At 46.8% G+C, this 23,348-nt stretch overlaps 1 protein-coding gene across 1 annotated transcript in view; it reads left to right on the forward strand.

Moving 5' to 3' along the window:
* The window catches only part of KDM2B (lysine demethylase 2B), a gene marked incomplete at both ends in the record, with an annotated part of 122,827 nt that overhangs the window by 48,096 nt on the left and 51,383 nt on the right, over positions 1 to 23,348 (forward strand). Inside the window, 2 exons of the mRNA XM_079717578.1 lie at positions 4,620 to 4,746; positions 6,865 to 7,346. Of these exons, the coding sequence (XP_079573704.1) occupies positions 4,620 to 4,746; positions 6,865 to 7,346 (609 nt within the window). The remainder of the gene's footprint in view (positions 1 to 4,619; positions 4,747 to 6,864; positions 7,347 to 23,348) is intronic.

Genomic DNA, 23,348 nt, shown 5'->3' on the forward strand with positions numbered 1-23,348 from the left:
CCTTTTGGTCTGGCTTCTTTCACTTAACATTGTGTCTTCAAAGTTCATCTACGTTGTGGTATTTGTCAGTGCTTTGTTCCTTTTTATGGCTTAATCATATTCCATTGTATGGATAGACCACACCTGGTCTTCTTGGGCTTTGCCTTGGAGTTGACTTTTTTCCCAGAGAGGGTTGTCATGCCCGGACCCTAAAGAAGCATCTCATAGAAGCAGATGCCCTGTGCCCAGGGTTCGTGCCTTTCTTGGTCTTATTTCCAGGCCTTGGTCTGCATGGAACTGTGTATGCATCTGACCTTTTTAATAGCCCCAGTGTTGAGGGACCTCGTCCAAGGGTTTCCTGGGGACCACTTTGAACCATATTCAGTGGGCAGGTAGGTGTGTTAACAAGGTCAAATGCACATTCTTCAGATAGGCTAGTTTGCTGCTGGGATGCCCGTATCTGCAGAGACTGGGTCTTGCTTTGTGGATTTTTGTGCCTCTTTTCTGTTGCCTGCCTACCGTCCCTTTCCTGCTCTGGCGGGGAGGCCAATCCCAGCCCTGGTCTGGGGGATGCTGCCCTGTGGCGTTCTAGAGAAAGGCACCATTTGGGTATGAGTGGTCATCTTATCCTCTGGGTCAAGTGTTTTCTGGGACTCTGGCCAACTGTTCTTTGGCCAGCCCTGAAGAATGGGCCAGTTTGTTTGTGAGCAGACAAGTAGGTGTGGGATAGAAAAGGGAAAAAAACGTTAAGCCCACAACTTTCCAGGCAATTCCTGAAAGCCAGAGTCAGGCTGGGATTTCTAAAGGCTTCAGCAACTCACTTGGCAGCCGTCCCCCTCCCCCAGGGAATCTGGATCATACATCTCAGTGGATTTGGGCCCCATCATTCCGTTAGGAGCCCAGATCCCCTCCCCTGTCTGCGGGAGGTGGGAGGGAGGGTAATGGAGTAGAACCCCGAGCACCATGCTGAGCTGCCATGGAATATCTCACCCACGTGGAGATGAGTATGGCAGCGCCCCCTCCCCCAAGGCCCACTGTCCCTGTTGTCTCAGTGGGCACCCCATCTGGTTTCCTGAAGCAGGTGGACGGGTGGGGGGCAGGGGGCCAGGCGGGCAGGCTGGGCGGGAACCAGCGGCAGGCTGTTTAATCTGCTTTGATTTCTGGTCTTTGGAGAGGGCTTGGCTACAAGGCCCAATTGTTTATGTCTTAGGAGCCAAGGCAGACAAAAGATGCTGGGGAGAGAGAGCACTGGAAGCCAGATAAAATGCCAGGGCTCCTTGTCAGCTTGCTACAATTTAATTCTTTATATCCCTGCGAGCTTTCTTAAGAAGGTTATGGCCATTTAAAAATAGTTTTTCAAGAGTCCTGAAACACGGCTTTGCTTGGAAACCAAATGCTGAGGGTGGGACAGAGGAAACTGTCAGTCTCTAAGCCCCATGGTGTGGGTTTGTTTTAGAAAGATAATTTGCTTTTGTGGCCCAAGGTGGGGAACCTCCCCATAGAGACCAGGGGAACCCCAGTGTTCTCCTATGTGTAGGAAGCATGTCTTGTTCTCATGAGTTGAATTTTTCTGGGCTGCATGATAGGTGACTTTACCCTGCTGTCCATAAGGCAAGCACGCACAGGTGCAGGCATTCTGGGACTGGGGGGCTTTTCATTTCCTGACCCCCTTTTGTAGATTAAATCTTTCCCCTCTCATTCTAAAGATAAGCAGAGGGGTGAAGAGCTACACCAAAGAATGGTTGTGTTGCATGTTTATTATTTGAAGATAACATCTTGACAACTCTCACTACATATTTTTAACTCCAGTTAGCTTGATAATGGATAGGAATGGTCCAATTGATCATTAAACTGCCATCTCTCTTATATTTATCTTTTTTTTTTTTTTTTTCCCCCTAATGGCTCTAGTGAAAGCAGCCTTCTCAGGAAAGGTAATGCCAACATGTCCTATTCCCTCTCAGCCAGTGAATCTATTTGGAAATTGCAAATAATTTACCCTTCCTCTCACCTTTCCCCTACCATTGGATTTTTTTTTTCTTCCATTGACTTTTTTTTTTTTTTTTCCAGGAGAAAAACAAATTTTAAGACACTTCCCACCCACCCTGATATTTTAGTTTTTCAAGTCCTTGAGACCTGGGAGTTGTAGATGCACCAAAACATCTTTGGTTCTGATCTCCTGAGGTCACTCAGCTCCAAGAGGAAGGGCTTAGGCCAGGTGCCACTCAAATGGACCTTGGGGACCTCAAACTGACCCCTTGAGACCCACTGATAGATTGATTACCCACCCCCAAGCTGGGAGCATGGCCTGCTTTCTGACTGCCTTGCCTTTCGGTGAACAACTCAATTTGATGAGGCTCCGAAGCTGTCAACAAATAATGTTGAGCAATCGTGTGTTTAATGTTCCCAGGCATGTGGCTGAAACCTTTTGAAGGCGAAGGGTGGAAGGCGACAACCTGTTTGTAAGTCAATTCTTTGCAAGTTTTGTTCCCTGTGGTGCTCTCTTGGAAAAAAAAAAAAAAATAAGAAAAATAAAACGAAAAAGAATTTGAATTCCTTCATCAGCATTTGTTTTCACCCAGCTGGTTTCCCTTGGGTTCAGCAACAATGAGGGGAGACTTATCTTCCTCTCCTGAACTACAGCCAAAAAAAAAAATTTTTTTTTTTCCTAACCTAGAAAGATTCTCAGGCGCCATGGTGCCCATCAGGGCAGATTGGCTCAGACGGTTTCCCAAATTTGAAAAGTCAAAAGCAACTTGAGTGTTTTACCAATCGAGTCAGGAGATGTGAGTGAGGGTCTGAGAAGAGGCAGGCCTGCCTGTCCTCAGCCTGCTCTGTAGGTTTTGATGATTTGTTTCAAAATTGCTTGGCCCTTGTTCTGGAGTGGGGGTGGGGCTGAGAACTGCCCCCTCCCCAAACTCTCTTCACAGGAGGACAGGGTCTGCCTCAGGCCAAAGAGCCTTTTTCTCCTTTTCAAACTCTGGAGGACACTGATCCAATGACTGAAAAAAGATTAATGCTCTCCCAGCAATAAAACTGGGGTTCTCGGGAAAGTAGCTGGAGCCAAGGAAACCGCTAGATGATGTTCCCAACTCCATGCATCCCCCCGAGGAGCTCAAAAGCATGTGGCAGCCAGGATCTCATTCCAAAGCACACCATCCACCAGAGGCAGGGAGGTCAAATGGACCCAGGACACAGATGGGAGAAGCGAGGCGCCCCCAGTGTGAGAAAAAGGCCTCGCAGCTGGAAACTGAGTCAGTGGGGCCTGGGGTGGATGGGGAACTGGAGCTGAGACTCTCAGAGGGCAGGGTGGGGGCCTTTTCCAGGTGGGCACTGAGAGACACAGGAAAATAGTATTTTAGGGCAGATGGAGCACCTAGGTCAGCTTGTATTCAATTCGCCTTCCTCCCAGATGTAGAATGTCGCCTGTTGGTTGTGAGCAAAGCAAGGTGGGAGAGTGTGCTTCCTTGACATCCAACTCCCTGAGTTCCTGGAGGACAGGAGAGGTGAGGAGGGGTCTCTGGCTCCTGCACAGGTCCCTCAAGGCAGACCCACCCTTGGTGAGAGGGTCCAGGAGTGAGTGTGGACATGTGGGATGCATGTGTAGCCTCGCAGAAGAGGGCCCAGACATGGGAGACGGGGACCACTTCCCACCACCCTTGCCTGCTCGGGATGTAGTTTCTGAAAGACTCTTCTGTGCCAGGGCCATCAGTGGTATTTCTTCCTCCCCATGTCTTGCTGCCATCTCATTGGTGTAGACCCCATGCTGCCACCCATCAGAATCCCCCTGGGGCTGGGTCTTTTCACAGCTCTGATGCACAAAGCTCTCTGCACCTATACTTCCTCCCCTGTCAGAAACAGCCAAAAGGGGATCTCCAGCTGGACTGCTGCTCCAGACCCGGGGCTGTGTTCCCCAGTGTTAGGATGGTCCAGGGTCACACCAGGAACTTGTGTCAGAGGGAGTCATCTGTGGAGATACAGGCTGGAAGTGCCAGATGTTGTGGGGGAGGAGCAGGAGGTGGACCCCTCTGAGGCCCCACCCCTATGGTAGGAGAGGCCACGCCCCCTCCATCCTCATTGGTCCACCTCCTGTGGCCTCCCTCTGGGTACTGGATATGCTTGACTGCCTGTCTCTGCAAATGGGTAAGGTTTGGGGTTTGATTTCTGCTTTTCAAGGTGGGAGGGAAGGGTAGTAGAGTCTATGCAAGAATTTTGGAGAACCAGCAAGGAGCCTGTGCCTGTTGTAGCTAGAATCAGGCAGGGGCTTGCATCCGCAGGTACCCGCACCCTCCGTCAGCAGGTCAGGGGACAACTCTGTTTCTCTGCATCTCACAGAAACACAAAGTGGACCCCGTACAGCCTTCCCTGTGCAAAGCTCAGAGACCTTTGAAATGATGCTCTTACATAGGCCTCTTCACCCGCTCTTCCTCCTCATTTGTGCATGCTGGTATCTTGCCCCTTCCAGCACTTCCCTCCAGCCCACCCCCCATTTTTCCTTCCCATCATTTGTGCTCTTGCTAAGATGATGAAAATAACTCCCACCCCCAGGAACTTTCCCCTCCCCAGACCCCAGTGCCGTTCTCTCCCTCCTTTCCCCTCTGCCGTCCAGAAACTGACCTCTGCACCTGGATCTTTGCTTTCAGGTGCAGCCCAAATTCCGTTACCCCTTCTACTATGAGATGTGCTGGTATGTCTTGGAGAGATACGTGTACTGTGTGACCCAGCGGTCCTACCTCACTCAGGAATACCAGAGAGAATCAATGCTTATTGGTGAGTGAGCCTTGCAGTCCGGCCGCCTCGACGGCTCAGCTGGGGCAAGAATAATTTTTTTCAGTGGGGCTTTGGGAGTCCTGGGTTCTGGGAATTCTTTTGAGCCTGAGTGTCAGCAGATTCCTAGAGACCCTTGAGGAGAGGAGGGGAAGCCATCCTTGTCAGTTTCCCACTTGGAATACAGAGTCCAAGAGAGGGAAATTGTGACCCCAACAGAGTCATCTTGGGAGCCCCCAGGTCTTGCTGGTTGACTGTGCAGATGTAGCGGGGGGGCCAGTCCTGGACAAGGTTGCTGAGACAGGTTCCCTACAGAACAAAGAATCCTGGTTCTTTTGTTGAATCCCGTCCTGGCCACCAGCTGATTCTTTTTTCTCCCTGTGTTGGGGGTTAGGTTTTTGTCTATATAGAAGCAGGCCTAAGAGATGCAGCCAGTCCCTCAAAACCCAGGCCAGCTATAAGCCAGAGGGAGGGGTGACCAGGGCTGGGGATGCAAGCTTGGCAGAGCAGTGGGTGGTTTTGACAGAGGCAGGGAGAGAGCGTTTATAAGCCACAGCTGCAACGCCCTGCCCTGCTGCCATTACTTAAAGGGACATCATCCCCCCAAAATGGCTCAGTCCTTGAGTCTTGACTCACAGGCACCCGCCCTAAAGTTGCATCTAGCTGTGACAGCCCCGAAGAGCGATCTGTAGGAAGAACATGCTTCTTCCCCTCTGCCTCTGCGCTGTTACTGCTGAGGGGTTTTCCTGGATGCTAGAGTCACTGTGCCTCATTCACTGCATCTTTCTCATCATAGGATAGAAAAACGTGACTGGTCTGTCTCTGTTAGGGTCTGCACGATTTCTCCTGCAATCTCCAAGAGTTTTAGATTCTTTTTTTTTTTTTCTCTCTCACTGTAAGCCTCTTCCTTCCTTCCCTTGACTCCCCTCTGACTTTAGGGGTTTCAGGGCAGACATGTGATGGGGAAATGTTTCTTCCGGGGTCTTCACTGGGGAGTGCCTCCTGGAAATTCAGTTCTGTCGGCTGGGGGTGGGGTGGGGTGGGGGTGGTTCTCTTTTGAGTTTCATTCCTGTTAGATGATTCAGGCGTTGAAAAATACCAAAATCCTACAACCTGCTCTTCTGAAGTTTCCAGCCGATAGGAGATGGGAAATGACTGTGAAGTAGTGTGATAACCTCTGTTGTTGCAGTAGCTACACGTTCCCGTGAGGACCAGAGGCTTGATCTGTGGCAGTCCCCAGGACCAGGCAACTGAGGGTCACTTCTCTCATTTGGAAATTTAGGGCCATAGAAGACAGTTCCCGATTTCATTCCAGGCTTGAGAGGAAATGTTGAGGCAATGTTTGGGTCATTGGTGCCCACTTTTTTCTTAAATTTTCTTGCCACTGTTTCCCCCTGCCTCTCCAGTCCCATCTGCCGAAGAGAAGGGGGGACGTTTGGGAGACACCTCACTTTTTTGAGTGCTAGTTGTGTGCCAGGAACTGTGCTCTGTGATGCCTTATTTAATCCTCACTACAAGCCTTCAGGGGAAGTATTCTTTGCCTATATTTTGAAACAGCATTCTTGGGATATAGTTTATATATCATACAATTCACCCATTTAATGTGTACCATTCAGTGGTTTTTAGTCTATTCCCAGGGTTGTGCAAACATCAGCACAGTCAATTTTTAGAACATTTTCATCATCCCAGAAGGAACTCTGTACCCTTGAGCTACCACCTCCTCCTCTCACCCCACGCCCATGCCCTCAGCCCTAAGCAACCACTCATCTTCTTTCATTCTCTATAGATTTCCTCCTGTTCTGGACATTTCATATGAATGGAATCATATAATATGTGCTCTTTTTGCCTTATTTTTACACACTGAAAGGTACAATGCCAGGTGTGTTCAGAGAGGTGAGGCAACCTGTCAGGGTACACGTGGCTGGGGAAAAGCAGAGGTCTGACTGACACTAGCCTTTCTAGAGCCTGAGGGAGGCAGAGGCCATGAGAATTGTCAAAAGAGCTCGATCTGCAGGGTAAAGGGGAGGGTTAGTGCGTGGGGGTCCTGGTTACTTCCAACAGGGAGTTTGGGGTGCTCATCTCAGTCTTTCTTGTGACATTCTTCCCCACCCCACCCCATAGATGCCCCAAGAAAGCCCAGCATAGACGGCTTCTCATCTGATTCCTGGCTGGAGATGGAGGAGGAGTCCTGTGAGCAGCAGCCCCAGGAGGAGGAGAAGGAGGAGGAGGGGGACGAAGAGGATGAGGGTGCAGATAAGACACCCAAAGCTCCCACCGATGGCCCTGCCTCGCCCACCAGCACCCCCTCCGAGGACCCGGAGGTCCCCGGGAAGAAGCCCAAAGCCCCTGCCATGCGGTTCCTCAAAAGGACTTTGTCGAATGAGTCAGAAGACAGTGTGAAGTCTGCCACGGTGCCCATAGACTACCCCAAGACGCCCACCGGCTCTCCCGCCACTGAGGTCTCTGCCAAGTGGACCCACCTCACCGAGTTTGAACTGAAGGGCCTGAAAGCTCTGGTGGAGAAACTTGAATCCCTCCCGGAGAACAAGAAGTGTGTTCCTGAGGGCATCGAGGACCCCCAGGCACTCCTGGAGGGTGTGAAGGTGGGCAGGGGGTCACCTCGGGCTGGGCAGCTGAGGAGGGCCGGGCAGGTTCTGTTTAATAAGCAGGTTCCTGATGGCAGCTCAGCTCTGGGGGGCTTGGTGCAGACTGTCCTGGGGGTACGTCCATGTGCGGAGAGGGTCCTTTGGTCTAAGCAAGCCCATCTAGGGTGTCCCAGCAGAGGCCACTGTTGAGACTTACAGGGGGATCTCATGGTGGAAGCTGGCTCTGTAGTTGACAATGAACTTTCTCTCAGGACTTGTTGAAAATCTGAGGCTTCAAGGGAAGTAGGCGTTACTGCCTACAGTGCACTGGTGATGCTGTTGTTGGGCCTGGGGACAGACTCCTCCATCCTGGTCAGGAAGACTTGCTGCTCTGGGCTGGCTTCCCCCGGAGCATGCTTCTGTTTCATGTGAGCAGGTTGTACATCCTGATTGTCTTCTAGGTAGCCAGTTAAGGGCCACCTTGGCCACCCAGGATTCAGAGGTCTCCAAGTAGAGCCTAATTATTGAGCAAACTCATTGAGCACCAGCTGTGTTGGCCATGGGGGAACGGGAAGCAGGCAGATAAAGAAATGAAGAGGGAATTCCCTGGTGGTCCAGTGGTTAGGAATCGGTGCTTTCACTGCTGTGGCCTGGGTTCAATTCCTGGTTGAGAACTAAGATCCTGCACGCCGTGCAGTGTGGCCAAAAACAAACAAAAAAGAAATTAGGAGACAGGGAATTGAGTGGCACAGTGTGTACCCAGGGCATGGGAGTGGTGTGAGGGGATACTTATTGGCCACACCAGGGGCCAGGGCTCTGGGACAGTTACGCAGTGAGAATTTGAGTTGGGCCTTAGAGACTGCGTAGGAGTCCTCCAGATGGGCAAGGCTGTTCTAGGCAGAGTGCAAATGTGCAATGTATTTAAGAAACAGGAAATACATTGGGAGGCCTTGTCTTGTGGTAATCATAACATTTGTTGAAAGCTTACCACCTGCCAGGTACCAGTGCTAGGGAAGTGATAGGTACTCATATTATCTGCACTTAACCGATGATGAAGTAGACTCAGGGAGGTTAAGGGACATGCCTGAGGTGACAGAGCAGGTAGATAGTAGGGCTGGGATGAAGCCTCCAGAGTGCCTGTGTGGATATCACTACTTGGAACTGCCTCCTGTCTCAGCATTGGTAAGGCTTTTTGATGTGAGGCCTCAGAGACATTTGGGCTTCCTTCTCCAATGTCTGATTCTCAAGTGAATCCAGCTGCCCGCCGCGGTTGGAAACTGAATTTGTCTCTTCTTTGATGGCTGCAGACTCAACCGAGGACTTAATTAGTTCATTTGTATATTTGTTTGTTTAGAAAACATTGTATCAGGCCCTGGAATCTAGAAATATTAAGACTGTTCTGCTGCCCTTGAGGTGCTCAGTGATCAGGCGCTGAACTCTTGGGGTCTAGTGGAGGGGTGACCTGGGGCCCAATCAGGTAGCTTAACAGGTACCACCAGCAGAGGGAACTGGTGTACAGGATCTTTAATCCAGGTTATGTCTTACTTTATATAGCAGGTGTACCCCCTATAGGTGCCACAAAATTAAAATCTTATAACTGGGAAATTGCCAGGTAAAAGAACTCTGTGGTGAATGTCCCGACAAAACAAATCTTTACTTTCAAATAGGTCTTTTTCATTGACTGTTTTGGAGGTTGCTGACCTCTCTTGAGAGTTTTGTGAAAATACGCTTATACACACAAAATTTTGTGTGCAATATCAGGGGGTCTTGGACTCCTGAGCCTATTCCTGGACCTCAGAATAAGAACTTCTAATCTTGTGGAATGGAGTTTTTGGGTTTCCTAAAGGAAATATTGGGTTTCCTAAAGGAAACCTTAGACTTCTGTCATGTGGCTACTTTTTTCTTCTAAGATCCTATAAAGTGAAAGCAAGCTATTTTCATCAATAATAAAATCACTAATAGCATTAAGGTTCCAAAATGTTGTAAATGAGTTAAAAAAAAATTCATCTGAAGAGGAAATGTTGTTCTGTGCTTGTGAAGAGCCTTTTTTACTTTGTTATGTTTATGTGCGGTGTTCCTGGTTGGTCAGATTTCTTTCTAGGGATAGGACTCAGACCCTTGTATCCCTCACCTGTACCCACCTGATCGACCTCTGAGACTGGATTCAGCCTAGGCCCCGTGATGGTGTGAAGGAGGCCTGGGCTAGGGGCTTAGACAAATATCAAGGATCCCAGTCTCCATCCTCCCCAACCGCCACCATGGGGTTCAGTGGCAGCTCATGATAATATGTGGTAATGAATCTCAATTACTGTCTGTTGTTATAGATCTTTTTCATATATAAACTCATTTAAACCTCCGAGCAAGCCTCTGTGGTACTTTTGTTACCCCCATTTTACAGATGAGAAAATTGAGGTACAGATAGGTTAAGTAACTTGCCCAAGGCCACACATACTGCTTGATGGGGGAGTCCATGTGCTCACACACTAGACTGCTTTTTTGGCCACTGTAGAGAAAGTGATTTTCTCTCTTCTCAGAGGCGACTCTGAATTTAGGGGGAAGGTAATAAGGTGACTGTTTGGACTTCCTTTACAGAACAAGCAACAGATTTGTTTGGTCCTGGGACAAAAGTTGTAAATTGGCAGTCCCAGGGCCAAATCCAGCCTCTAGGCATTGCATTTGGCCTGTATAGTATTGAACATATTTTTGTAATTACTTGCTAACATTAAAAAATCAGGAGAATAAATTAAAGAAAAGTCAAAAAAGTTATATAAAATATCCTGGCTATCCTGGCTCATGTTCCTGACTGGCTACAAGCAGCAGGAAGTGAGTAGCAGGTGATCTCATACACCCCAGTCCCCACCACTCCCTGCTGTCTCCCTAATGTCTACTTACCATTTGGCTCACACATCTCTTTTTAGTACAATCTAACCATTTAGCTTACTTATTGAACTTACCTGTCTTCAGAGATATTTATGGTCTTGAGCCTTGTCTGAGGAGGGCCTTTAGCAGGCTAAAGAGCTTATAAGCTGGGTGGACAGGTCTCCTTAGAGCCCCATGAAAATTGGAGCCTCTGCTAGCATCTCTGAGTGCTGTGTGGCCTGTATGGGGGAAGTGGACCACTCGTCTCTTCCAGAGAAGGTAGATAGAGCTACCTCCTTGCTCTTTAGCCAGGCCATTAGCCCCAGTCCCTCCCAGTCCCTGGAGACCCAGAGGAGATTTTGAACCCAAGACTGGCCTCTAGAGTGAGTGTTGTCACAGAAGGCGAGCAGCTTCTTCCTGGCTGCACGCTTAGGTCCCTTTGTTTACTCTTCTCAGATGTTGGGGTTTCTTGTACACTGGCTGAGAACTAAAAGTCAACTCAGAAATGTGGGTCCAAGACAGAATTCTTAGCCGATGCCCACTGCCTCCACTACCATTGAGTGATTTGTGTTTCTCACCAGTGGTGGTTCACCCTTGACGGTTGATCAGTTATGATCTTTGGCTTGTGTTGCAAAAAGATGATGTCTTCTTTCCTTCTCTCTCTTTCTCTGGGAACTTAGAGACTGCTGCTAGTGGTGGCTTATGGTAACCAGAGCCCCTGGGATTAGAGACAGTCCCCAAAGTAAGTCAGTCTCCATATGGCTAGGTTTTAGCTTTTATCAAAAACCTATTTTTTCCTTTCATTTGTAATAGACGGTTTTTTAAAAAATTAATTAATTAATTTTTGGTTGTGTTGTGTCTTCATTGCTCTGTGGGCTTTCTCTAGTTGTGGCGAGCGGAGGCTACTTTTCGTTGTGGTGCGCAGGCATCTCGTTGTGGAGGCTTCTCTTTGTTGCAGAGCATGGGTTCTAGACATGCGGGCTCAGTAGTTGTGGCTCGCGGGCTCTAGAACGCAGGCTCAGTAGTCGTGGCGCACAGGCTTAGTTGCTCTGCGGCATGTGGGATCTTCCCGGACCAGGCCTCGAACCTGTGTCCCCTGCATTGTCAGGCGGATTCTTAACCACTGTACCACCAGGGAAGTCCCTATGTTTTTTAATTGTGGTAAATTATATACAACATTTATCATATTCATTAATGAATTAATTATAATTACCAGATCACCAGTTTAGAATCTTGAAGGAAGAGACATTTACCATTTTAACCGTTTTAAAGTGTACAGTTTAGTGGTATTAAGTACATTCACAATACTGTGCAACCACCACCTCTATCTAGTTCAGAACTTTTTCATCACCTGAGGCAGAACCTTGTACCCATCAGCAGTCTCCATTTCCCCCTCCCCCACAGTCTGCTTTCTGTCTTTATGGATTTACTGATTCTGGATATTTCATCTATTTAAGAGTTTTAAGTGTAGGGAGTTACCTGGTGGTCCAGTGGTTAGGATTCAGGGCTTTCACTGCTGTGGCCTGCGTTCAGTCCCTGCTGGGGAACTGAGATCCTGCAAGCTGCGTGACGTGGCCAAAAGAAAAAAAAAGAGTTTTAAGTGTAATGTTGTTAAATGATCAGTGTAAAAAAAAAAAAAATTTAACATTATAGGCTAGAGGATAGAAAATGTCCCCTTCCTCAATTCTCACATCCTGGAAAATAACCTTTGTTAATCACTTACTGAATGTACTTCTGGAGCTTTCCCCTCACTCCCATGTATACAAACATATATAAATTTGTTTTTAATTAGTTCATACTTGCTTTTGTCCCTTAAAGCTTCCTTTTTTGTGTCTGTTCCTATAGGTCTAGTTTACTCTTTTTTGTGGGCAGGAGTTTTGAAAGTTGAGTTTTTCCTTGCAGCCATGCTAATGAGAGTACCTCAGTGACCCTATGGTTTAAGCAAGACCAAGGGAGCTCATTCGGACCTTCAAAACTTGACTGGGAGTTGGGGGGTCTTGATTTAGATTCAAGTCAAAATGACCATCTACCTTTTTGCTTTTTGACAGGAAGGGAGATGCCAGCATCCTGTAAAAATCTAAGAAAGCCATTTCCTTCCCCATCTTTGTGAAACTCTTTGGGATTTGGCATTAAGGTGCCTTAAGCGACTCCCTTCTTTTAAGACAATTATTCTGTGGAGAGTGCAGGATACTGGCTTGTGCGTAATGGGAAAAACAAGAAATCAGGACACGAGAGATGCTTGAATTCAATTTCAGTTTCTGTTCTTAGCTATTTGCTGTGTGGCCTTGGGCAAGTCACACCACCTTTCTGTTTACCTGTATGTAAATCTAAGATATTAGACTAAATGTGCTTTGTCCTTTCAGGGATCAGATTCTGTTGGTTCCTTGGCCATTCTTAAGTGTATAACTGATTGAAATCTGAGTATTCTCACTGTAAAATGAGGATAATAACAGGGACCTAGGTCACTGAATTATTTTGTGGGACAATGAGGTAATGAACACTTAGCTCTCCTAGTAAGTCCTTGGAGAAAAATTAGGTATGCTTAGGTAACAGGCAAAGGAGAGTCAGACTGGCTTTGACCAGCTCCCCACCCTTCCCATGCTCTTTCACCACCTTTCAGCTTCCCCCATCCCTGTTTTAGGTTAACGATTACCGTCTGTATTAGTTTCCTAAAGCTGCTGTAACAAAGTACCACAAGCTGGCTTAAAACAACAGAAGTTTATTGTGTCACATTTTGGAAGTCAGAAGTCTGAAATCAAGGCCATGCTCACTCTGAAGGCTCTGGGGGAGGATCTTTCCTTGTCTCTTCCAGTTTTTCTTGGTTGCTGGCAATCCTTGGAGCTCCTTGGCTTGTAGCTACATCCCTCCAGTCTCAGCCACAGTCTTTACATTGGCAGTCTGTGTTCTCTGTGTGTTTCTGTGTGTCTTCTCTTCTCATAAGGGTGATGTCTGTGGATTAGGGCCCACTCTAATCCAGTATGACCCATTTCCCAATAAGGTCACGTTATGAGGTTTTAGATGCACTTGAATTTTGAGGGGCTCACTATTCAGTTCATTGCATTGTTTTTTCCCCCTTTTATCTCTTGGATTGGCAATCATTAATCGGTGGACAAAGTAATTCCTAGTGAGATGGGAGTTGCCCTGCAAGCTGTCCCTCCTAGAGGAGTCTATACTTTCAGCTAGAACTCCAGAGAGCTGAGGCTCCTGATGGGAGGGAAGGAGGGCATGAGGCCATTCCTCTAATCATTTGTAAATGACTTGAAAATTACCAGATGCATTACAAGGTTGTAAAGGCTTGGGCCTAAGTGCCCAGTGACCACCAAGATAGGAAGTGAGAGGGTCTTTGTCAGATATGCGTTTGCAAGGTGATTCTGCAGCTGTCCTTGTTGATTAAGATAATGCCAGGCTCTCTTTCCTATCATTCCATGCTCTTCTGGCTGCCAGAGTGTCAGCTAGGGGTGGAAATGCCAGCTCACTATAGACAGCCACCTTTCTTATTGCATGGAATTATGGGGCCTCACAGAATTATGGGACTGATGGAATTGTGAGGCCACATGGAATTGTGGGTCTGCATGGAATTATGGGACTGCATAGAATTATGAGCCACATAGAATTGTGGGGCAGAATGGAATTAAGGGGCTGGAAGAGACAGTGAGGGGCCACTGTTTTCAGATGTTACTTAAAAAAAAAACAAAACCTACTAAAAAAGAGATCAATTGTATTGTTCTTTCATCAAAACCCAAATAGGAAAGAAAATAATGCTAAATTAAGAGTACATCGGGGCTTCCCTGGTGGCGCAGTGGTTGAGAGTCCGCCTGCCGATGCAGGGGATACGGGTTCGTGCCCCGGTCTGGGAAGATCCCACATGCCGCGGAGCGGCTGGGCCCGTGAGCCATGGCCGCTGAGCCTGCGCGTCCGGAGCCTGTGCTCTGCAACGGGAGTGGCCACAACAGTGAGAGGCCCGCGTACTGCAAAAAATAAAAAAATAAAAAAATAAAAAAATAAAAAAAAAAAAGAGTACATCGCCCAAACAGGTGTTATCTTTTAAGACCAAAAGTTGTGGAGCCAGGCTGACTCCCCTGTACTATCCATTAACCAGCTGACTGCTCTGGGGGAATGCAGTAAAATGGGAATAGTCAGAATCATGCCTCATCGAATTAGTGAGGTGACATGGGTAAAGAAAGAAAGCCTTAGCACTGGGCCTTTAAGTGCTCAGTGAGCTAGAGCTGATATTATTATTTCAGACACCATGGAGTGAGAACAGGCCCATTTAGGGTCAAGTGTGAGAGTCTATGAAACCCATGACTGTGAAAGGAAGGTGTGTACAGATTTTATCCCTTGGGGTCATCAGGTCTGGACCCCAGAACACACCTGCTTGTCTGAGTTGCCTTTTCTGGGTCTTGCTCTTTTACAAAACAGTGAGGCTTAGAGCCCAGACCTCCAGCACTGTCAGCTTTTTTAAAAACCGTCACACCCCTCCTGCTTCAGAGGAGCCAAAAGGCAGGAAGCCAGTGGGAGGGCTGCAGCCTGGCTTTCTCACACCCTGAGGATGACCCAGAGCATAGAAAACAGGGAACAACCAGATTCAGCCTGGCCAGGGGGTCAGGCCTCCAGAAGTCACCAAGGCTCTTCTACTGGGGGCTGCATGTAATATTGAGCCCTGTGTTTGGTATTTTTGCTGGTCTGTGAGTGGATAGAGGGTTGATACAGGGGTGAATCCTGTCACCTAAGGAGCCAAACAAGGTACGTGTTATTCTGAGTCTGCTGCTGGTACCACCTCAGGAGAACGAAGGAGAGCAGTGAGGGGCCAGAGATCTGAGTTCCAGACACCTGTGCAAACCCTAGACTTGAAAAATGGGTGGGTTGATCCATGCCACTTGGGGTTCCTTTTAGCCTAAAACTGACTTCTGGGTCCCTGAATCACATTTTTATCCCCACTAGTTATGCAGCTAAATCAGCTTTTAAACTGCTCTTCAAAATTAAATAAACTTAAAATTTTTTCCCTATGCTTAGAACTGTTAAATGGATGAATTCTGCAAACAGAGGATGGGGACTGTGTATCCCAACAGGAAATATGGCATAAGCCAAAAGGGATCAGCTAACATTTGTTGAGCATTTTCCACATGCCAAACACCTTCCATGTATTATGATGCTGGCAAGGTGGGGACTGGTATTATTCCATTTCTTAGTTGGGAAACTGAGACTCAGAGAGATGTGGTGACTCACCCAAATCATGTAGCTAATAAGCTTTTTTTTAAAAAAAATTTATTTATTTTATTATTTCTTTTGGCTGCACTGGGTCTTAGTTGTGGCATGCGGGATCTTTAGTTGCAGCATGCAAACTCTTAGTTGCAGCATGCATGCGAGATCTAGTTCCCTGACCAGGGATCAAACCCAGGCCCCCTGCATTGGGAGTGTGGAGTCTTACCCACTGGCCCACCAGGGGAATCCCACTAATAAGCTTTTAATCATGAGGCACTATGGCAAGTGTGGTCTGTTAGTTTCCTGTGACTGCCATAACAAATGACCACAAACTTGGCGGATTGAAACAACAGAAATTTATTCTCTAACAGTTCCAGAGGCCAGAAGTCAGAAGTCAGAAGTCAAGGTGTTGGCAGGGCTCTCCTCCCTTGGGAGGCTCTGGGGAGGATCCTTCCTTGCTCTTCCAGCTTCTGGTGGTTCCTGGTGTTCCTTAGCTTGTGGCTGTGTCACTCCAGTCTCTGCCTCTGTCTTCTCATGGCCTTCTTCCTTATGTCTGTTTGAATCTCCCTCTCCGTTCTCTTATAAAGACACCAGTCGTTGGATTTAGGGTCCACCCTAAATCCATCATCTCGTGATTCTTAACTAATTATATCTGCAAAGCCTCCCCCACCCCGAGTAAGGTCACATTCACAGGTACCAGGGATTAGGACTTGAACATAGCTTTTTTTTTTTTTTTGCGGTACGCGGGCCTCTCACTGTTGTGGCCTCTTCCATTGCGGAGCACAGGCTCCGGACGCACAGGCTCAGTGGCCATGGCTCATGGGCCCAGCCGCTCCACGGCATGTGGGATCTTCCCGGACCGGGGCACGAATCCGTGTCCCCTGCATCGGCAGGCGGACTCCCTACCACGGCACCACCAGGGAAGCCCCCCCTTTTTTTTTTCTTGGCCGCACCATGAGGCTTGTGGGTTCTTAGTTCCCCGACCAGGGATTGAACCCGCAGGGAAAACACAGAGTCCTAACCACTGGACCGCCAGGGAATTCCCTGAACATAGCTTTTTGCGAGACACAGTTCAACCCAGTACAGATGGGTTTTTACAGGCAGGCACAAGATGATTGGGCTGGGGTGGAGGCAGGGATCTTGGGAGACCTAAGGTGCATTGACGCCTGGTTGCAGGGGTCCTTACCTATGGCCAGGAGGGACCCCTGAGACTGCTGGGTTCCCTACAACAGCAGCCCGAGCTGCTCCATGCCATGTTACTCTCCCTCTACTGGCCTGTGGTTGGTGATTCCTTCCTGATGCCTGCTTCTGCTTTATCGTCACAGTGTTGGTATTTTTAGTCACAGTTATAGATGGAGTTTCTAATTATTAATGCCCCATTCTGGGGAGCAGTGGGGCCTGAATCCGGTGTTCACTGATGAAGCTCTTTGAGAAAAGTTGGCATAGGAGGAGCCGAGGCCCAGAACATCCATTGTCTGTGGTTCTCTTGTTAAGTCCAAAGCAGGGCAGTTTGCATCAGAAAGGGTCTGGTGGCCCCTGTCCTTCTCTTACAGAAAGCCTGCCTGTTCTTTCCTGCTCAGAAGGGTTGTATGGTAAAACCCAAAGAGTGCTGGGCTGTTACAGGCACCCAGGCTTCCTAGTCTCTGCTTCCAAGAGCCCCAGGGAGTGTATAAATGCTAGCAGAGCCCAGGGAAGACAGTGACTAGATTCCCTCCCTTCAGCACAATTTACTTCTCAGAGAGAAAATCTCCAATTAGAATAATCTCCTCTTCCTGCAGCCTGTCACATACTGACGAAAAATACTTCCCTGTGGGACAGAGGCCAGAGTGCCCCCTGGTGGCCACTGACAGCCACACATGGAGAGGAACTCTGCTTCTTTCAGGAAGTGTGTGTATGAGCTCCGAGACTCAAGGATACTTGGCGAGGTCTCTTTATTAATTTTAATTATTATTTATCATTATGTATTAATTATTAATAATACTTATGCCTTCAGTTATAGCTTTTTTAACCAGCCATTCCTCTAAAGAGGCCTTACTTCAATGCTTGTGAGTTACTGACACCAGCTCTGATACTGAAATGACAGGAAATCTTGAGACAATTCAGAAGGAAACTCAAAGCAAACCAAGGCAAGTGGGCATTATTTTCAGTCACATGCAGAGCAGTGTTTATAAACTGGTCACCCATGGCCCAGGCCAGCCCACAGATATATTTGGCTCACAATGTTTTTTTGAAATTTTCAGTCAGTTACCAACATTTGAAATTGGAGAGATTTTATTTTATTTTATTTTTAAGATTTTTTTTTTGATGTGGACCGTTTTTCAAGTCTTTATTGAATTTGTTGCAATATTTTTTTTTTTTTTTTTTTTTTAATGTTTTGGTGTTTTGGCTGTGTGGCATGTGGGATCTTAGCTCTCCAACCAGGGATCGAACTCGCACCCCCTGCATTGGAAGGTGAAGTCTTAACCACTGGACCACCAGGGAAGTCCTGAAATTGGAGAGATTTTAAATAAAACTCTGGATCTTTGATTTCTTCTGAAAAACCAGAGATCTGGTAGGGTTCGTTTCCACAGGAGGTTAATAAGTTGAAATTGAGAAGCATTTGCCATCTTTAAACTGGGCATGTGGTCTCTAGTTTGCCATACGCTGCACTACTGTCTATCGCTCTAAGAGTCCATTTATATTTTTAACTTTCCCTGCTTGGTTCCTGGAGGCATTTGAGTTTGTCAGCCCCCAGCACAGAGTTTGAGATTGGGATAAGGGGGCAGAAAATCCTGTGGAAGTCCTCTGACCCCCAACCATAGGGTAAGATGTATGTATATAGCTTTGGCTAGACATGGAGCATCTTCCTGAAAAGTTTTTTTCTTAATGATTGGTGTGGGTGGGGCAGGAAACATTATTTTTAGAAGAAAACAAACCCTGATGTATTGTGGAGGAGGGTGTGAAATTCATATGGGTTATTAAGAACTATGAAATGTCAACAAAATTTCATTCCTGTGCAGGCCCACTTTGGTCACACGAGCCTCTTCCGTGATGGGGGGGAATGTTTCAGAAAGGCTTTATAAAGGTGTTAGTGGCTGAATGGTGTTAGTTAGTCCCTCTGTCTGTTTTGCAAGGAATAGGTGGGGATGATTCACTTCTGTATTGGTGAATCGAACGGTAAATATGAGCCCAGATTGTCTCTTGGGTGTCTTTTCTTTTTTTAAAAAAATTATTTATTTATTTATGTATTATTTTTGGCTGCATCGGGTCTTAGTTTTGGCAAGTGGGCTCTTTGTTGTGGCGTGGGCTCTTCGTTGCAGCGCACGGGCTTCTCTCTAGTTGAGGCGCGCAGGTTCCAGAGCACGTGGGCTCTGTAGTTAGGCACGCAGGCTCTCTAGTTGAGGCGCGCGGGCTTAGTCGCCCCGCGGCATGTGGGATCTTAGTTCACTGACCAGGGATCGAACCTGCGTCCCCTGCACTGGAAGGCGGATTCTTTTTTTTTAATAAATTTATTTTATTTATTTATTTTTGGTTGTGTTGGGTCTTTGCTGGGCGTGGGGGCTTTCTTTAGTTGTGGCGAGCGGGGGCTATTCTTTGTTGCAGTGCGCGGGCTTCTCATTGCGGTGGCTTCTCTTGTTGCAGAGCACGGGCTCTAGGCACTCAGGTTTCAGTACTTGTGGCACACGGGCTCAGTAGTTGTGGCACACGGGCTCTAGAGCACAGGCTCAGTAGTGGTGGCGCATGGGCTTAGTTGCTCTGCGGCATGTGGGATCTTCCTGGAACAGGGCTTGGACTGTGTCCCCTGCACTGGCAGATGGATTCTTAACCACTGCGCCACCAGGGGAGCTCAAGGAAGGCGGATTCTTTACCACTGGACCACCTGGGAAGTCTCTTAGGTGTCTTTTTAATAATGGTGTAGGGATCAGTCGGAGACGTTGCTAGCATGGTTTCCTGAGGCTTTATCACCCAGTGTTACTCGTTAGGTTTGTTGTCAGATGGACCCGGTCAATGCCAGTTTTCACCCACCTCTCAGCTGTGTGACCTTGAACTATATCACTGAACCTCTCTGAATTTTAGTTTCTGCTTTTGTGAAATGGGGAGAATCAGCCCTACCCCACAGATAGGATTATTTTAATGTCTAGAGCAAGCACTCAACAAATGTTCCTAAGAATGGTAGTAAAATCACATCCAGCTTCATAGCCTACAATCAAGGTGTAGACGTCACTGTTCTACTCCGAGGACACACAATAGGAAGCTGTGGCTTACCCGAGGTGACACAGGTTATAAGTTGTAGAACCTGAACCCAGATCTTCTGAGTCTAGAGCTAGTGTTGTCCCAGGCATAACAGCAGAAGTTTAACTAGTGAGATAGTATGTCCCCAATCTGTACTTTCTGGAACCTCTGAATCCATTCCTTAGGGAGGGACTGCCTTGCCCCACTCCTTTCTCCCCTTTTTAAAAATTGTAGTAAGATATACATAACATAAAAATTATCATTTTAACCACTTTTAAGTGTTCAGTTCAGTGACATTAAGTACATTTACACTGTTGTGCAACCATCACCATCCATCTCCAGAACTTTGTCATCTTCCCAAACTAAAACTCTGTATCCAGAAAAAAATAAAATAAAAAAATTAAAAAAAACAAACAAGAAAAGCTCCTCTATATCCATTAAATAATAACTCCCCATTTCTCCCCTCCTCCAGCCCAGCAGGCACCCTTCTACTTTCCGCTTGTATGAATATACTGCTTTAGGGACCTCATATAAGTGGAATCATATGGTACTTGTCCTTTTGTGTCAGGCTTGTTTCACTGAGCGTAATGTCCTCCAGGTTTATCCACGTTATAGCATGTGACAGAATTTCCTTCCTTTTTCAGGCTAAATAATATTCCATGGTATGTATATTATACATATTATTTATCCATTCATCCATCGGTGGACACTTGAGTTGTTTCTACTGTTTGGCTGGTTTTTGTTTTTCTTTTAAATTTTTTTGATGTGGACCATTTTTAACGTCTTTATTGAGTTTGTTACAATATTGCTTCTGTTATATGTTTTGGTCTTTTGGCCATGAGGCATGTGGGATCTCCTTGACCAGGGATCGAACCCACACCCCCTGTGCTGGAATGTGAAGTCTTAACCGCTGGACTGCCACGGAAGTGCCCTGTTTTGCTGCTGTGAACAGTGTTGATATGAACACGGCTCCCTTCCCTTTTTCAGAGATGGGCTGAATGATGCAGTTGTTAAAGAGTCTCCACCCCTTACTGGCTGAGTGGTCTTGGACAATTCCCTTCATCCCCTAAGCCCTGCTTTTCTCATCTGCACTGTGGAAATGAAGATAGTTCATCCCACAGGGTGGTCAGGAGGATTGGGTGAGCGTAGATATGAAATATTTAGTACGGCACCGGCCACAAAGCAAGCACTCAGTACTTCTTACTCTCATACGTTCATTCAACAGAACATGTGGTGCCTGCTCTCCTCCTGACGTTGACAGTTACCCCTCACCTGGCTAGTCTCACCTACCCCGAGTGGTGACCAGGTGGGTAGAGGGCAGTGGGAATGACCCACTCAAGTGCAACTTGTAAGAGGTACAATGTCCACAGTGCATGTGAAAACAATAATGAAAGAACAAAGCTGATAAAAAGTTGGTTTGCTTTTTGTCATCATCAGGAACTGGCAATTCTAAACAACGTCAGTGATGAAATACTCCTTCCTCCAGGCACGATCCAGGGAGCGATCGTTGCCACTGCTCCCAGCCTTTGGTTGCCTCATACACTCCATGTGAATTCCACACCTGAGTTGCATCGTGTCTGTATACTTGTTTCCTTTCTGTTGTATTTCTTTTAAAATATACTGCATAGGTGTTAGAAAAATTGGCAGCCTAAGAATCCTGTTTTCCTTTATTGTAGCTGTTTCTACTGTCTGATTGGCATTATAAAAATTATTTTTTATTAATAGACTTTATGTTTTAAAACAGTTTTATATTTTCAGAAAGATTCTGCAGATAGTACAGAGTTTCCACATAACCCCCACACTCAGTTTCCCCTGTTATTAACATCCTACGTTAATAGCGTGCATTTATTACTTTATATATATATATGTGTGTGTATATATATATATATATATTTATTTTTCGCTGCATTGGGTCTTCGTTGCTCTGCACGGGCTTTATCTAGTTGTGGTGCACGGGCTTCTCATTGCAGTGGCTTCTCATACTGCAGAGCATGGGCTCTAGAGCACAGGCTCAGTAGTTGTGGCGCACGGGCTTAGTTGCTCTGCGGCATGTGGGATGTTCCCAGACCAGGGCTTGAACCCGAGTCCCCTGCATTGGCAGGCGGATTCTTAACCACTGTACCATCAGGGAAGGCCCTGCATTTGTTACTTCTAATGAACCAATACTGATACATTATTGTTAACTAAAGGCTATCGTTTATTCACATTTCCTCAATTTTTACCTAATGTCCTTTCTCCCTCCTTTTGTCTGCGATAGTTTCTCAGAGTTTGCTTGTTTTTGTCTCCCTTGACAGATTTAAGGTGTACGGGTTAGGCATTTTGTAGAGAGTCCCTCTTCGGGGATTTGTGGCTTTATTTATTTAAGTTATTTACTGGAGACTTACTGTAGATTAGTCATTGTGGGAGGCTGGGGATATAGCCGTGAACCAAGACATTTTATAGATAGCATTTATAAATCATTGACATTGACTCTGGGACTTGGAGAAGGTTGTGTACGTGCTGAGAATTGAACCCAGGCACCCCCAGAGGCCAAACCCTTGACCACGGTGTTGTTGGCCCCCTTCTGTGGGGAGAGGAAGGAGTTGTTCAGGTGGGTTTGGGGTAATAGGCACATTTTAAAACTTTTTATTTATTCATTTAAAAAAATGATTTATTTTACTTTTTATTTTTACTTATTTATTTATTTTTTGCTGCCACACAGCTTGTGGGATCTTAGTTCCCTGACCAGGGATCGAACCTGTGCCACCTGCAATGGAAGTGTGGAGTCTTAACCACTGGACCGCCAGGGAAGTCCCAACATTTTGAAAAATCGGGCAACCAAATGATGATCATAAAAGTAGGAAAATAAGTAGATAAGTTAGAAGTGAGTTAGATTCTTTCTGGTGAAGATTTGGGAAAGTGAGTTAAAATCATCTTCACCTACATTTATCTTCTGACCTCTTCTGCTCTTGCTGTTAAGTGCTACTGTGCAACTTACTCTGTTCTTAAATGTCTCTGCAGGAATGTTTTGTACAATCCAAAAATTAATGGTCGAGGTAGGCCAGTCACGAATAGGCCAGTAACACATCTGTGTCCATCCCTAAACACTTTTTTATGGCATGCTGTGGATGCAGCCAAAAAACCCATGTGACACGGTCATGGGGCAGGTAGTCTGGTGCCAGAGAGCAGGGTTCAGGGGCTCTGTCCTCCTGGTCTGGGGCGGCATCCAAGTCCTTCGAGCATTTCTGAACCTTGGTTGCCTCACCAATAAGTTAGGGATGATTCAGTGGAGTGACATCTTACACCTTGATGAGATTCTAAAGTTAGCAGCACACAAGACCAAAATCTGGTAGAGTCAGGATTACCCTGAAAAACCTTGAAACCACCCACAAAGGAGTGAACACAAAATGACAAAGGAGCGAACGCAAAGTGCCTGTGTGGGAGACCCTCACACGGTCTGACAGTATGTCCATCACAGCCCATTTTTCTGCCAGCACATGGCCAGCAGACTCCAAGCTTGGTCAGACCAGATTGAGTATCTACTTGTGTTTAGGGCCCTTGATGCAAAAAACAATGACATGTCTTTACACACCAGGATGAGAATACACATGGCTTGCCGACTGATGGAAGACCAGAGGCAGGGCTCGTGGGTGAGACCTCGTGGTTGCTTTTGTTTCTCTGAGTACCTAGCTGAATTGTGTACATTAGAGGATCAGTTGGGTCACTGCCCAGCCCCCTCCCAGAGGACTTGGTAAGGATTAAATGAGG

This window comes from Hyperoodon ampullatus (genome assembly GCF_949752795.1).
Source record: "Hyperoodon ampullatus genome assembly, chromosome: 13".
Taxonomy (NCBI): Eukaryota; Metazoa; Chordata; class Mammalia; order Artiodactyla; family Ziphiidae; genus Hyperoodon; species Hyperoodon ampullatus.